At 43.3% G+C, this 14680-nt stretch overlaps 1 protein-coding gene across 1 annotated transcript in view; it reads right to left on the minus strand.

Moving 5' to 3' along the window:
* pafah1b1a (platelet-activating factor acetylhydrolase 1b, regulatory subunit 1a) overlaps nucleotides 1-14680 on the minus strand; it is a 97352-nt gene that overhangs the window by 58106 nt on the left and 24566 nt on the right. Inside the window, exon 2 of the mRNA XM_056283322.1 lies at nucleotides 3-315. Coding sequence (XP_056139297.1) covers nucleotides 3-34 — 32 coding nt within the window. The 5' untranslated portion in view covers nucleotides 35-315. The remainder of the gene's footprint in view (nucleotides 1-2; nucleotides 316-14680) is intronic.

The following is a 14680-nucleotide window of genomic DNA, read 5'->3' on the forward strand; positions in this document are numbered from 1 at the left end:
ACAATTCATCTCGTTGCCTTTGTGACAGCACCATGGTGACACGGCTGTGTGGGTGGGGCCAGGGAGAGTCAGGTGGCGAACTCCGGATGATGTTGCAGCTGCCGTGTTCTCCTTAGTTAGGAGATGAGTTGTGCTAATCCGAATACGGGCAAGGATGCGCTGTGCACTCGTATGGTGGGCGGTTGGGTGGGTCCAGACAAGCACTCAGACCTAGAGGGGCATGCAGAACTCTGCCCCCCGCCCCAACTGGCTGGCTCTAGCAATATGACGAGTTAAGAGCCTGCAGACCGGTCACCAGCCAGGTCTACACTGCATCTGGAGAGGACAAAAGAAAGGTCAGCATTAGGTATGCATGACAGAATGACAGATAACGTTAGAATTGGGGGGTACGGGGGGGAGGGGACTATCCTGTCATCATTCATCTGCATGTTGTACATCCTAGAAAACCTAAGGGAAAAAATAGAAAAAGAAAAAACAGAAAGAAGAAAGAACGCACTTCCAGTAAGAGAATGATGTGATTCTCTCAGCAAGCGTTTGAAAACACCCTGACATCTGACAAATAACAGATGGAATAATCCATGCATGAAATGCATCACATAAACCACCTTCTCCAGCCTTAACTTTCCAATACTTCTACATACCACATTGTTGAAGCCCTTCATATTGACTGCTGAATCTGGGAACCACAGCCTTCTACAGTGAATTCCAAACGCATATAGACAGAAGAGCTGGCCCACATTCTTCAAGCTGCCTTGCCTCATTTCGCACATCACCGGTGGAAAAAAAAATATAAAACCACACGACACAGCAATGCAGAGCTACAATAATGGCAACTCTCTTTTCAGATTTCCCACCCAAATGACTCATTGTACTAACTCCTCAAAAGTTGGTTGGCCAGGTTGCAATCACTTCAGCCACTTATTTCAGCAAAGGATGTATTTCTATTAAACCGTTAAAAATCATTACAGAAATAAAGTAAAAATGAAATTACAGTCAGGTGTGGATAATAAAAGAAAAGTTACAGCCATACATTTCAGTGTAATAAATAAGCACAATATAGTGCAGTTCAACTTTTGAAATCAATCTGAGAGGGTAAATGCCTTACTCAACCAGTTACCTACTAGCATACTAAAGGTAAGCCCCAGTAAGCCTCTTAATCCACTGGGAACAAGCTGACTAAATCTGTGCCAGACCAGTACAAAAAGCTACAACTACATGATTCCCTCTATGGTACATGCAACAACCAGCAAAAAAACTACAAATAGACATTTATTTATGTACAGGGTTACTACTTGTGTTCAGCATGAGCTTTCTTGCATTGGAAAGAGACAATTGAGAACACAGGTGGCTCTATAGCCAGTTGAACTAAAACCAGGCAAGTGGCAACACACTTAAAGAAAATAGCAAAGGAAGAACATTCAATACATTCCTCGTGTCTTTCAGCACATGCTGGTAACACACAGACGTAGGAGTCAACCAATATGTTTTCTTCAGGGCCGAAACGGATAGTATTGATTACTACCGGAGACCAATCACCGATATTTGGAACCGATATACATTTGCAGTAAAAATTAAAATATTAGGGTCAAAATTTAGAACAACACAAACTCCAACACAAAACTTTGTTAGCCTTCAGTGTTGATAGGCATAGTGAGGTGTAACCAATCAGAGTGCTGTGGCCAGGACATTGTTCGAGACAACAGAGTGGTGACTAGCCAAAGTAACACAATTTTTAAATCGATTTATTTTATTAGCAATGACATAAAAAAAAATTCCGATAACTGTAAAAATGCTGTATATTTCGGATCCGATAATCAGCCAGGCTGATAATTGGTCAAGATAATCGGTCGACCCCTACACAGGTGTGACGTTAGCTCTGAAGGATTACCAAAACTTTTACTTTGATACCAGCTGTGGTACCTCATTTTGGGATGTTGGAAAGTGGCAACTCTCCATGTTTATGTACTAATGTGCAATGCATTTATAATTCTCATATGTGACTTCAGCAGTGGGCACGTTTGCAAAAACACAATAATCAGAGTAATTGGCCCAGCACATGTGGTCTTGCTTCAATGGAAGTGGGATTGCGCTAAAGCCCTGCTGTATCCATAAATCTGGCCACTGACTTTTAATAAGGGTTATGCATCTTCTCCTCTATTGATTCTCTCATGTGTGTGTCAACAGGAAGTGTACTATAAATGGGTCCATTCTGAAAATTGCACCGACTGTCATTAAGAGTTGTCATACTCGTTCTTAGAGGTTGCAGCCAATAATACAATTTGTCAGGAAGACACCATTTTAGCTGTACAATAGAAGCCCTCTGATGTTTTCATTGTGATAGTTTGAAATTTAAACAGCACATGTAAACAATATTGCCCATTCTGTTTTTATGTTGACCTGCATAGCCCAGAATGAGGAGTACACTTAAACATTATAAATATGGAGCTACTCACATGGGATTTGGCTCAAAACACCCTAGTGGAATTATGTAACTCAAAAAGGAACACAATGCTGGATATACATACTTTAAAAACCTCTGGGAAATTTCATGTATCAGCTAATGGTAGATAAAAATAGCCAAAATATGAAAAACAGCCAGAAAAATATCCAAAATATAGTCAGTATTAACCATGCCCAACATGTGACTCTGCTTTCTTTTCAGTTTGACTAACAGATAAAGCAGACAAAACAACTATTGAAGGTTTCTGTTTAATAGTTCTATAATCCCTGTAAATTTCATGCCCATGGAAAAGGAGCGAAAAAAGAAACACCTGTGGCAGTTTTGAAAGAGGAACAAAAGTGCAACCCTAATAGTTTGATTGATAATGTGCAGTGTTCCCATCACTGAGCTGCTGCACCCAAAGCATACCATTACAGCAACAAGATCATGATCTGATATTAGCACAACCCAGAACAACTAAGTATCACCACATTGTCAAATCTCACTCACAACTGTGGAATAGTAAAGTTTGCAGCTAGCAACCAAGTTTCCTCAAACCTATCTGAATCAACTGAAATAATGATGGCTGCATTCATTTCCTGGACTTTGCCTCTAATGACATGACTCAGAAAACAATACTGGATCAAAACCTATTATATGGCTGGACCGTGTTTGGTCAGTGTTCGAAAGTGTGGCCAATTTGTTACAGGGGTGGTCAGTGGTAGTGTCTATAATGTGGAATTCCACTGATATTAAATGTTCATCTGTAATTTTTTGAAGTGGTCTCAGTAGGGCTGTACAATATGACATATATCGTGTCACACTAGAAAAACGTCTATCGTTTCATATTATGCGCTATCATTTATTTCATTGTGTCGCAAATCACACTCCTTAGGGCAATATTTTTCATCATTTGAAGCCTATCTTTTGCCCGGATTACATCAATACTCTTATTGGCTTTTATTGCACTTGTGGTAGCGTAACTTGTCATCAACTCTCCACCACTGTCTGTCTCTCCTCCGCTCTACTGAGCTCCGTGTGTGGAGGGCTGAGCCCCATCCGTGGTAAAACAGAGAGCAGAGGAGATGAGATGAGAAACTAGCGCGACCATACATGACAGCAAAACGCAGTAGAGGCTATGTTTATTTATGTTATTCACCTAATTTATGGGCACTCATTTCATTTCAGCTCAGTGTGAGAGTTTCTACCGTGTTTTGCTGTCATTTATGTTCCCGCTACTCTCCTCAGCTCTCTGTGGTTCAGCAAGGGCGGGGCTGCCCCTCCACACACACACACACGTAGCGTGCGCACACGCTTTTGGGGGGGAGGGGGGGGCAGACCAGAAACAATTTTTTCACTGAATTTACAGAAAATGTGCTATATGTGATATGTATACTTATCAGGATATGAAATGACCTATATCGGGATATAATATTTTTGTCACATGGCACAGCCCTAGGTCCCAATAATTTTGTTTTTGAAGTGTACTGAAGTAGCATATCAAATAACATGGTTAAGTTGCATTTGAGTAAAACAAAAGAAAGAAAAGGTTATGAATACAGTTGTAAGAACGATACTTTCCACTGATATCTTAGGATGTTAGATTTGAAAGAAAATTTAATTTAATTGTAATTATAACTACTAGAAATTTGTGTTAACTTCCCCTCTTTCATCTGTTTCTATATGCGAATGTCTTGTTTTTCCTAAGACTCACTCTGTATTGACTGTTTTTTCAGAGTGATTGTTATTTGGGGTGCTTAACTGCACTCTCCCTCATGCCTCTCGGTGTGTGGAGCGCTTTTTTCTCACCTACTCTGCTCTATACTGGATACTGGACTGTTACAGTGTGAAACCAGATGGGGGAAGAGCAGCAAAATATTCCATTCTTAGAGCATTTCAGTAGTATCCACGAGCAGCAATATAATCCATTTGTTAGTGTTCAATATCTATCTGCCGAGCAATCTGTAACTTCAGTGACGTCATTTGGCACCTGATCCAGTGGCCCAATCATGTCAAACATGATCATTCGGTCAGTCAGTCAGTCACTCTAAACATGATCATTCAGCAACAGTCACGGTTCTAGGGCTATGGATGAATAATCCCTAGCTGGCTCCAATCGACAACAAGAATCTAAATGCTGATGACGGCAATATGCACATGGGGTCCCTGTGTCAATGCTAAATGACATGGAAAAAAGTTATATTATATACATATGCCTCAAATCAATCACTTCTGTAAGCCTTTGAGGACAGTGTGGTAAAATGACCCAGAGCCTCTGTGTAATAACATTCTCTCTCCAACCTGATCAAGCTAAGCTCAAGCTCAGTAAATCTGACACAATGGTAAACTGTAACAGAACATTTTGAACAAGGGCAAAACAGAGCTCTAAAATGAACTAGCTCTTTAGCTAGTTCATTTCGCTGTCTAGCTCTTTCAATGAACCAGGTCTTTGGTATTTTCCCTAATTCACCACAGACGAAACTTAAAATCTATATTAGTAGCTTTCTCTATAGAGTAGGTTGCATGGCTAGTTATTTTGTTAATCATGGCCACCCTCTGTCCATGTTCTTTCTGAACAGGCACTCTGGCTTAAGTCACTAGACGTTTATCACTAACTGATAATGAAACATCTGGCTAATCATCTAATGGAGTGGTCCAGTTTGCATCCAAAAAGTAAGCATTTTTGAGACATGGTTGTTCGATGCTCTCTCTCAGTGGCTGCGGTTACATGGACAATATTTCTTCAACCTGACTGAAATAATTCTGATTAGAGATTCCAACTTAACTGTTTACATGGATGCAAAATAAAGAGATCTGATAAGATGTGCGTTTACGTGCCCTGAGGCATTTAATCAGAATATATTTACTGTGAGCTTGCAGAGATGGACGGAAAGTAAATGGGTGATGTTGTGAAAGGCTGGAGAATTTTCGATATCTGTGGCAGTCTTAATGTCCGAGAAGATCTTTAGCTACTGTTAGCATGGAGTCTGCATAAAGAAAAGAGGCACTGTAAAAACTTTGCCATTAAATTGCGCTCATTTTGTCAAAAGTCATAGTCTACAATAAAATTCTTTGTTCGTTCATTTGCATCTAGTTATTCCTATAAATCTTAATTTCTATGAAATAACTTGGATGATAGTCTTAGTGATATTGTGGTTGGATGTAAAGTTTTACATATCAGTGCAGTCATGATTTTTATTGCACAGTATATAAAGTACATAAAGTCACAGCTATTTAAACGTTCTGTGCAATAGCTGTTCTTTTAGCTTGAATGATGAACGGATAGAGAGGCCGTGAGGCCTTTGAAGATCAAATATTGGTGTAGATAAAATATCGTCAGCATTTCAAAAATCCTTAAATCCAGACATATGTAAATTATATGACATTTGTTTGATAATGTTTGTAAGAACCCAGCAACTAGGGATGCACAAGCCAGTGCATTCATAGTGCCGGTCCCAAGCCCGGATAAATGGAGAGGGTTGCGACAGGTAGGGCATCCGGCGTTAAACAGTCGTCAAATCAAAATATCTACTACTTCTACTACAAAATATCTACCCCACTTCTTACACAAGAATGTCGGACATTCTTGTGTAAGAAGTGGGGTTGTTGTGAAGCGTCTAGTGTGTTGGTGTAGTGTTCTGTGCCTGTCCCGTCTCACTCTCAACCTTCACCACTGGCTAGCAGAAATGCAAACAGGAGAGCTGAGCACATAAGTATCTCCTTGCCAGTACATAGCCTCTCCAAAAGCAAGCCCTATATCGTGCCTCCTTACGGCAACACATGGTAACTGGGTACAACTTGGGACTCTGGCTGAACTACAAGGGACTCGGAGGAGGTCTGGCCCCTAGATGTGCAGTACGCAGGCCCACCAGTGTGGATATTCCCTGATGCCTACGAACCAGCCCCCAGCTATGGGTTAAATAGTGCCACTTCCTAGTGGTTACCTCGGGAGAGGAATAGGCTACGGGGGTAAACCCCTACAGAAAATCAACGTCCACAGTGTTGTTGTTTTTTGTTTTTCGTGCCCTTCTGTATCTGTCTAAGTCTGAGAGTACTGCTGGCATCGTGTGTGGCTGCCTCTTCTCCCTCTCGTAGCCCCCCGCCTTCCCATCCACCCTTGTATGTTTGTGCTATGTTTATCTGTTGTCTTGTTTCACCGCCGTTTATTGTAAAGCGACTGAGTGTTAGAAAAGCGCTATATAAGATTGATTTATTATTATTATTATTATATCCAGGGTAGAGACCTACAGGAGTAGAGATAGGATCCTGTACACTCAAGCCAAAAACATGCTAGGGCCGGAACTGAATAATCGGTTATCTGGATATTGGTTGGTTGGGTAGGTATTCGGTTTTAAATTTTGGGATTCAGATAGTCCCTTTTTTTTTTTTTGCTAAATAAAGGCTATCAATAATGGCGAACTGCAACTGCAAAAATAAATTTTGACGGCACTTTCCTGTAGTATATTTATACTTTTTAATTGCACCGTTAAAATGTAGAAATATATACCATCTCAGCTTGAGCACCTGACATCCTTCTCACTCACAGCAGTGACGTCACACTTCAGTTCACCTTGGCTGTTAAAGGAAGGAAAAAGTGTAGAAGACCTCAGTTGTGCTGCTGTTATAATGGTGCTACCTTGTTCAATTTATTACAGTTTGTTCATTTACTTTCAGTTCTTTACTGCGTCGGTAATTGGTAAAAATGATAATTGTATTTCTGAGTGATTTGTAGGGGTTATTTCTGAGTGATTTGTAGGGGTGGAACCCAGCAGCTGAGGATGCACAAGCCAGTGCATTCTTAGTTCCAGTCCCAAGCCCGGATAAATGGGGAGGGTTGCGTCAGCAAGGGCATCAGGTGTAAAATCTTTGCCAAATCAAATATATCGATCATAAATAAGATTTCCATACCGGATCAGTCGAGGCCCGGGTTATCAACGACTGCCACCGTTACTGTTAACCAGCAGGGTGCCAGCGGAAACTATGCTACTGTTGGGCGAAGGAGGAGAGGAGGAAGGCATGTCCAAAGGCATCGAGAGAGGAGGAAGGGTAGGAGTGTGGAGGTTAGTCGGAACTTTGAATGTTGGCACTATGACTGGTAAAGGGAGAGAGCTGGCTGATATGTTGGAAAGAAGAAAGGTATGCATACTGTGTGTGCAAGACACTAGGTGGAAGGGGAGTAAGGCCAGGAGTATCAGAGGTGGGTTCAAACGCTTCTACCATGGTGCAAATGGGAGGAAAAATGGGGTAGGGGTAATTCTGAAGGAAGAGTACTTCAAGAGTATGCTGGAGGTGAAGAGAGTGTCAGACAGAGTGATGAGTATGAAGTTGGAAATCGAAGGTGTATTGCTGAATGTTATCCGTGCATATGCCCCGCAAGTTGGGTGTGAGATGGAAGAGAAAGAAGAATTCTGTAGTGAGTTGGATGATGTGGTGGAGAGGGTACCCAAGGAGGAGAGAGGGGTGATTGGAGCTGACTTCAATGGACATGTTGGTGAAGGGAACAGAGGTGAAGAAGAGGTGATGGGTAGGTATGGTGTAAAGGAGAGAAATGTGGAAGGACAGATGGTGGTGGATTTTGCAAAAAGGATAGAAATGGCTGTGGTGAATACATATTTCAAGAAGAGGGAGGATCACAAGGTGACGTACAAGAGTGGAGGAAAGTGCACACAGGTGGACTATATCTTATGTACAAGGCGCGATCTAAAAGGGAGTGGTGACTGCAAGGTGGTGACAGGGGAGAACGTAGCTAGGCAGCATCGGATGGTGGTCTGTAGGATGACTTTGGAGACCAAGAAGAGGAAGCGAGTGAAGGCAGAGCCGAAGATCAAATAGTGGAAGTTGAAAAAGGAAGACTGTTGTGTGGAGTTCAGGCAGGGTTTAAGACAGGCACTGGGTGGTAGTAAAGAGTTGCGGGATGGCTGGGCAACCACTGCAGAAATAGTGAGGGAGATAGCTAGGAAGGTACTTGGTGTGTCATCAGGACAGAGGAAGGAAGACAAGGAGATTTGGTGGTGGGATGAGGAAGTACAGCAGATCATTCATGTCTTCTGCATCTTCCTCTGTCACACCAGCCACCTGCACGTCTTCCCTCACCACATCCATAAACCTCCTCTTTGGTCTTCCTCTTTTCCTCTTCCCTGGCAGCTCCAAATTCAGCATCCTTCTCCCAGGGTACCTAGCATCTCACCTCCACAAATTTCCAAGCCATCTCAATCTTGCCTCTCTTGCTTTGTCTCCAAACCGTCCAACTTGAGCAGTCCCTTTAATATAATAATTCCTAATCCTGTCCTTCTTCGTCACTCCCAATGAAAATCTCAGCATCTTCAACTCTGCCACCGTAAACCTTCCCTTTAACTCTTGCTGGTACCCTTCTGTCGCAAATCACTCCTGACACTCTTCTCCACACACTCCACCTTGCCTGCACTCTCTTATTCACCTTTCTTCTGCACTCCCCATTACTTTGGACAGTTGACCCCAAGTATTTAAACTCATATGCCTTTGTCACCTCTACTCCTTGCATCCTCTCCATTCCGCTGTCCTCCCTCTCATGCACGCATAGGCATTCCATCTTACTCCTACTGACTTTCATTCCTCTTCTCTCCAGTGCATACCTCCACCTCTCCAGGCTCTTCTCAACCTGCACCCTATTCTCACTACAGATCACAATGTCATCCGCAAACATTGTCCACGGAGACTCCTGCCTGATCTCGTCCATCACCCTGCCCATCACCATTCTAAACAAGAAAGGGCTCAGAGCTAATCCTTGATGTAATCCCACCTCCACCTTGAACCAATCTGTCATTCCAACTGCAGACCTCACCACTGTCACACTTCCCACAAACATATCCTGCACCACTCCTACATACTTCTCTGCAACTCCCGACTTCCTCATACATAACACACCTCCTCTCTCAGCACCCTGTCGTATGCTTTCTCTAAATCTACAAAGACACAATGTAACTCCTTCTGGCCTTCTTTATACTTCTCAATCAACATTCTCAAAGCAAACATCGCATCTGTGGTGCTCGTTTGTGGCATGAAACCATACTGCTGCTCGCTAATCGTCACCTCTCCTCTTAACCTAGCTTCTATTACTCTTTCCCATATCTTCATGCTGTGGCTGATCAACTTTATATCTCTGTAGTTGCTACAATTCTGCACATCGCCCTTGTTCTTGAAAATCGGTACCAGTATGCTTCTTCTCAAATCCTCAGGCATCCTCTCACTTTCCAAGATTATGTTAAACAATCTAGTTAAAAACTCCACTGCCATCTCTCCTAAACATCTCCATGCCTCCACAGGTATGTATGTCATCAGGACCAACTGCCTTTCCACTCTTCATCCTCTCCATAGCTTCCCTCACTTCCTCCTTGCTAATCCACTGCACTTCCTGATTCACTATCCCCACATCCTCCAACCTACTCTCTCACATTTTCTTCATTCATCAGCCCCTCAAAGTACTCCTTCCACCATCTCAGCACACTCTTCGCTTGTCAGCACATTTCCATGTCTATCCTTGATCACCCTAACTTGTTGCACATCCTTCCCAGCTCGGTCCCTCTGTTTAGCCAATCAGTACAACTCCGTTTCTCCTTCCTTAGTGTCTACCCTGTCATAAAACTCACCATACGCCTTTTCCTTTGCCACCTCTCTCTTTGCTTTACGCTGCATCTCCTTGTACTCCTGTCTACTTTCGACTATCCCACTTCTTCTTTGCCAACCTCTTTCTCTGTATAATTTGCTATACTTCCTCATTCCACCACCAAGTCTCCTTGTCTTCCTTCCTCTGTCCTAATGACACACCAAGTACCTTCCTAGCTGACTCCCTCACTATTTCTGCAGTGCCTGCCCAGCCATACGGAAACTCTTCATTACAACCCAGCGCCTGTCTTAACTCCTGCCTGAACTCCACACAACAGTCTTCCTTCTTCAATTTCCACCATTTGATCTTCAGCTCTGCCTTCACACGCTTCCTCTTCTTGGTCTCTAAAGTCATCCTACAGACCACCATCCGATGCTGCCTAGCTACGTTCTCCCTTGTCACCACCTTGCAGTCTCCCAATCCCTTTCAGATCACACCTTCTACATAAGATATAGTCCACCTGTGTGCACTTTCTTCCAGTCTTGTATGCCACCCTGTGTCCCTCCCTCTTCTTGAAATATGTATTCACATATCTCAAATATGTAAGCATAAGACTGCTTATGGCATGAAACAGGCTTGCACTGTCTCATAAAGCACTTTCCCTACCGTTGAGTGTTTCTTTTAACAAAGTTATATATATAAATCTGTTATTAGAGATTAGTTCTTCTTTTGTGTGTCTTCTTAGCTCTTCTTCTCTGTCTCCCTCCTGCCTGAAAGTCTGTGCTGACCAGCTGGCCCGCATCTTCACACTGATCTTCAACATATCACTGGAGCTGTGTGAAGTCCCCTCCTGCTTCAAAAGATCCACTAACATCCCGATCCCCAAGAAACCCTGTATCTCATGATTAAATGACAACAGGCCCGTCACCCTGATGTCTGTGGTCATGAAATCCTTTGAGAGACCCGTGCTGACTCACCTGAAGGACATTACAGGCCACATACTGGACCCCCTGCAGGTTGCTGACCGGGCAAACAAGTCAGTGGATGATGCAGTCACCATGGGGCTGCACTACATCTTGCAACACCTCGACTCCCCAGGGACATACGCAAGGGTCCTGTTTGTGGACTTCCACTCAGCGTTCAACATCATCGTCCCAGACATCTTCCACTCCAAACTCACCCAGCTCACTTTACCAGCCCCCACCTGTCAGTGGATCAAAACTTCCTGACAGATAAGAGACAGCGGGTGGGCCTGAGGAAAATCCCATCCAGCACCTGGACAATTAGCACTGGCACCCCCTTAGGGACAACTTGGAGCTGAACACACTCAAAACTGTGGAGATGACACTGGACTTCAGGAGGAGCCCCCAAAAACTGCCCCCCTCAGCATACTCAACAGCACTGTGTCTGCTCTGGAAATCTTCACGTTTCTGGGATCCAAAATCTCCCAACTGAATCACATTACAATGTCCCCTCAAGCACACATTTCAGCAGTAAAGTAACTCCCAAACTATATGAAACATCACAGAGCGAAATTGAACATGACTTGACAGACACCCTTATATAGAACCTCAACATAAAGGAATGGATATCTCATATAGGGTACCACATGATGTTGCACCTTATGCACTTTTTTTTATACATTTAATATTGCCTATACAATTATGTACCCTGTTTATGTAAAATACAGAAGGCAAAGCACCTACAAGTTGTCAAAGATAAGAAGCACTTTCAATTTCAATTTTTTTCTTCCCTTGATTTCACTACAGTAGAGACGGAAACCAGGCCTAGACAGTCATGCTGTCATTTTTCTGAATGGAAAGTTTTATTTGTTTTGGCAGCGGTGGCTAATCATGTGCCATGGAGAGCCATGTGTATGCAGGTTTTCATTCCAACCCGACTCCACACCAGGTGATTTCACCGATGCGTTCTTCTTCTTTGGAAGGTTCGCTAATCAGTGAAATCACCTGGTGCAGAGTCCGACTGGAATGAAAATCTGCATACACACGGCTCTCCATGGCCCATGGTTAGCCACTCCTGGTCTATAGGCAAAATAAAGAGTTCAATGTTTTTTGGATTTTTTTCCCTTTTTCTCTCCAATTGTTCCCAGTCAATTACCCGACTCTTCTAAGCCATCCCGGTCGCTGCTCCACCCTCTCTGCCGATCCGGGGAGGGCTGCAGACTAGTGCTACACGATTAATCCAATCGCAATCATGATGTCAACCTGTGCAATTACATAACCACAAAAGGCTGCGATTTAATTAATAAAATGTGCGTGTATGAACGTCTGTTTGTGTGCGTTCTGCATATCTATGCACATATCTTCATATCTACCAGTCTACCAGTATCCCCCGTCTCCATCCAGGGGGTCAGTATGGACATTGTGGAATACTACAAATACCTTGGGGTGTATATAGACAATAAACTGGACTGGGCTAAGAACACTGATGCCCTCTACAAGAAGGGACAGAGTCGTCTCTACTTTTTGAGGAGGCTGAGGTCTTTCAAAACCTGCCAGAAAATACTCAGGATGTGGTGAGTTTGTGGTGGCCAGTACTCTCCTGTTTGCTGTTGTGTGTTGGAGCAGCAGATTGAGGGTAGCGGATGCAAACAGGCTCAATAAACTGATCCGCAAGGCTAGTGATGTTGTGGGGGTGGAACTGGATTTTCTGGTAGCAGTTTCCTAGAGGACGCCATTGAAATTATGTGCCATCATGGAAAATGTCTCCCACCCACTCCATGATGTGCTGGTTGGGCACAGTAGTACTTTTAGTAAAATAGACTCTTTCTGCCAAAAAGCATCAGAGCGCCACAGGAGGTCCTTCCTGCCTGTGGCCATCAAACTTAACTCCTCCCTCAGAGTGTCAGACACTCGGAGTTAATGGTCATTGGATTGGCCCTTCGACTTGTTTTACCCTGTCGGGTTTTGTTTGTGCCGTTTGTTTTGTGCTGTGGTAGTGCAGTATAGATAGGGTGTTATATGCACCATGCTTGTTGATATATTTTGTTCTCATTTCTATTTCTTATTTTATCTTTTATTTCTATTTGTTTGTTTTTCTTGTTTCTAATTGTTGCTATTTTCTTGTTATTTTGTATCTTGATAGTCTTTAAGTTTTTTCTTACTAGAGCTTGAGTGTCTGTAATAGAACCCAATTTCCCCTCGGGGATGAATAAAGTATTCTGATAATTAAGAGATGACCAATCAGTCTCTGTTTAGGCAGTGAAGCGTGTGCAGTCTACGGTCACATGACTATCTGGTATGCTGTGTGCAGACCATAAAGAAGGAATAAATGCATACCGATGACAACGAGCAGGTTAACACTGATGAACTGGTTGCGAAAAAACAAAACAAAAACGTGACCTCTGTTATATGGCGATAATTGGGATTCAAGCTCAGTGATATTGAGCAGAAAGAGTTACGGTGTAAAACACGCAAAATGAAAGTCGCTACATGTCGCGGGAACATGACAAATTTGTATTACCTGTATATGTATAAATTTGTTTATTATATCGCCATCGCAAATCACGATATTGTCCACAATAACCGCAATATTACTTTTTCACCAAACTGTACAGCACTACTGCAGACTACCACATGCCTCCTCCGATACATGTGGAGTCGCCAGCCACTTCTTTTCACCTGACAGTGAGCAGTTTCGCCAGGGGGACGTAGCGCATGGGAGGCTCACGCTATCCCCCCCCCCAATTCCCCCTCGCCCCCCCGAAAAGGTACCCTGACCGACCAGAGGAGGAGCTAGTGAAGAGACCAGGACACATACCCGCATCCTGCTTCCCACCCGCAGACACGGTCAATTGTGTCTGTAGGGACGCCCAATCAAGCCGGAGGTAACACAGGGAATTGAACTGGCAATTCCCGTGTTGGTAGGCAACGGAATAAACTGCCATGCCACCCGGACGCCCAAGAGTTCATTGTTTAAAGGGTAAGGTGTTTTTATTTTTTTGTTGTGTATGTAGGCCCTGTGTGATAGCCTGGCGGCCTGTCCAGGGTGTCTCCCTGTCTGCTGCCCAATGACTGCTGGGATAGGCCCCAGCATCCCCGCGACCCTGAGAACAGGAGAAGCAGTTCGGAAAATGGATGGAATGGATAAGATACCGAAACCGTACCGTTACCATGGCCCAAAAACCATGATACATACCAAAGTGTGGGCCCACTGCACCATTGCATCCCTAGCATACTCCATAGATTTAAAGCTTCCATGTCTGATTGGTTGTGGCACTGAATCTGTAAATATTCAAATAGCAAGCTGACAGATGACAAAAAAAACTCTCTATTTCTTTGAAAAGAACAGGGCCATACTTTTTACTGAACCAGGTTTCCTGGTGCAAGAGGACTGATTTGCACATCAGCGCTAACATCCACCAAGAGAGTACCCAGCAGTTTGGCAACAGAGAGTGAAGAGTCAAAAGAGGGAGAGGGCTCAACAACATGTCAATGACAAGCCCCAACATCCCACCAAAAAATTTAACACAGATTATTCAGTATACTTTCTTCATCAATATATACAATTATCTATATAAGCAAAACGTATACTGTAAGCCAACTGCAAAAAATAAATAAATAACTAAGTTTGCTCAGGCAGTGTTTCAATCGCTACAGCATCCCTGTCTAACCAGTGATATATTTGCGGAACTCCTA

This window comes from Lampris incognitus, chromosome 7, assembly GCF_029633865.1.
Source record: "Lampris incognitus isolate fLamInc1 chromosome 7, fLamInc1.hap2, whole genome shotgun sequence".
NCBI lineage: Eukaryota > Metazoa > Chordata > Actinopteri > Lampriformes > Lampridae > Lampris > Lampris incognitus.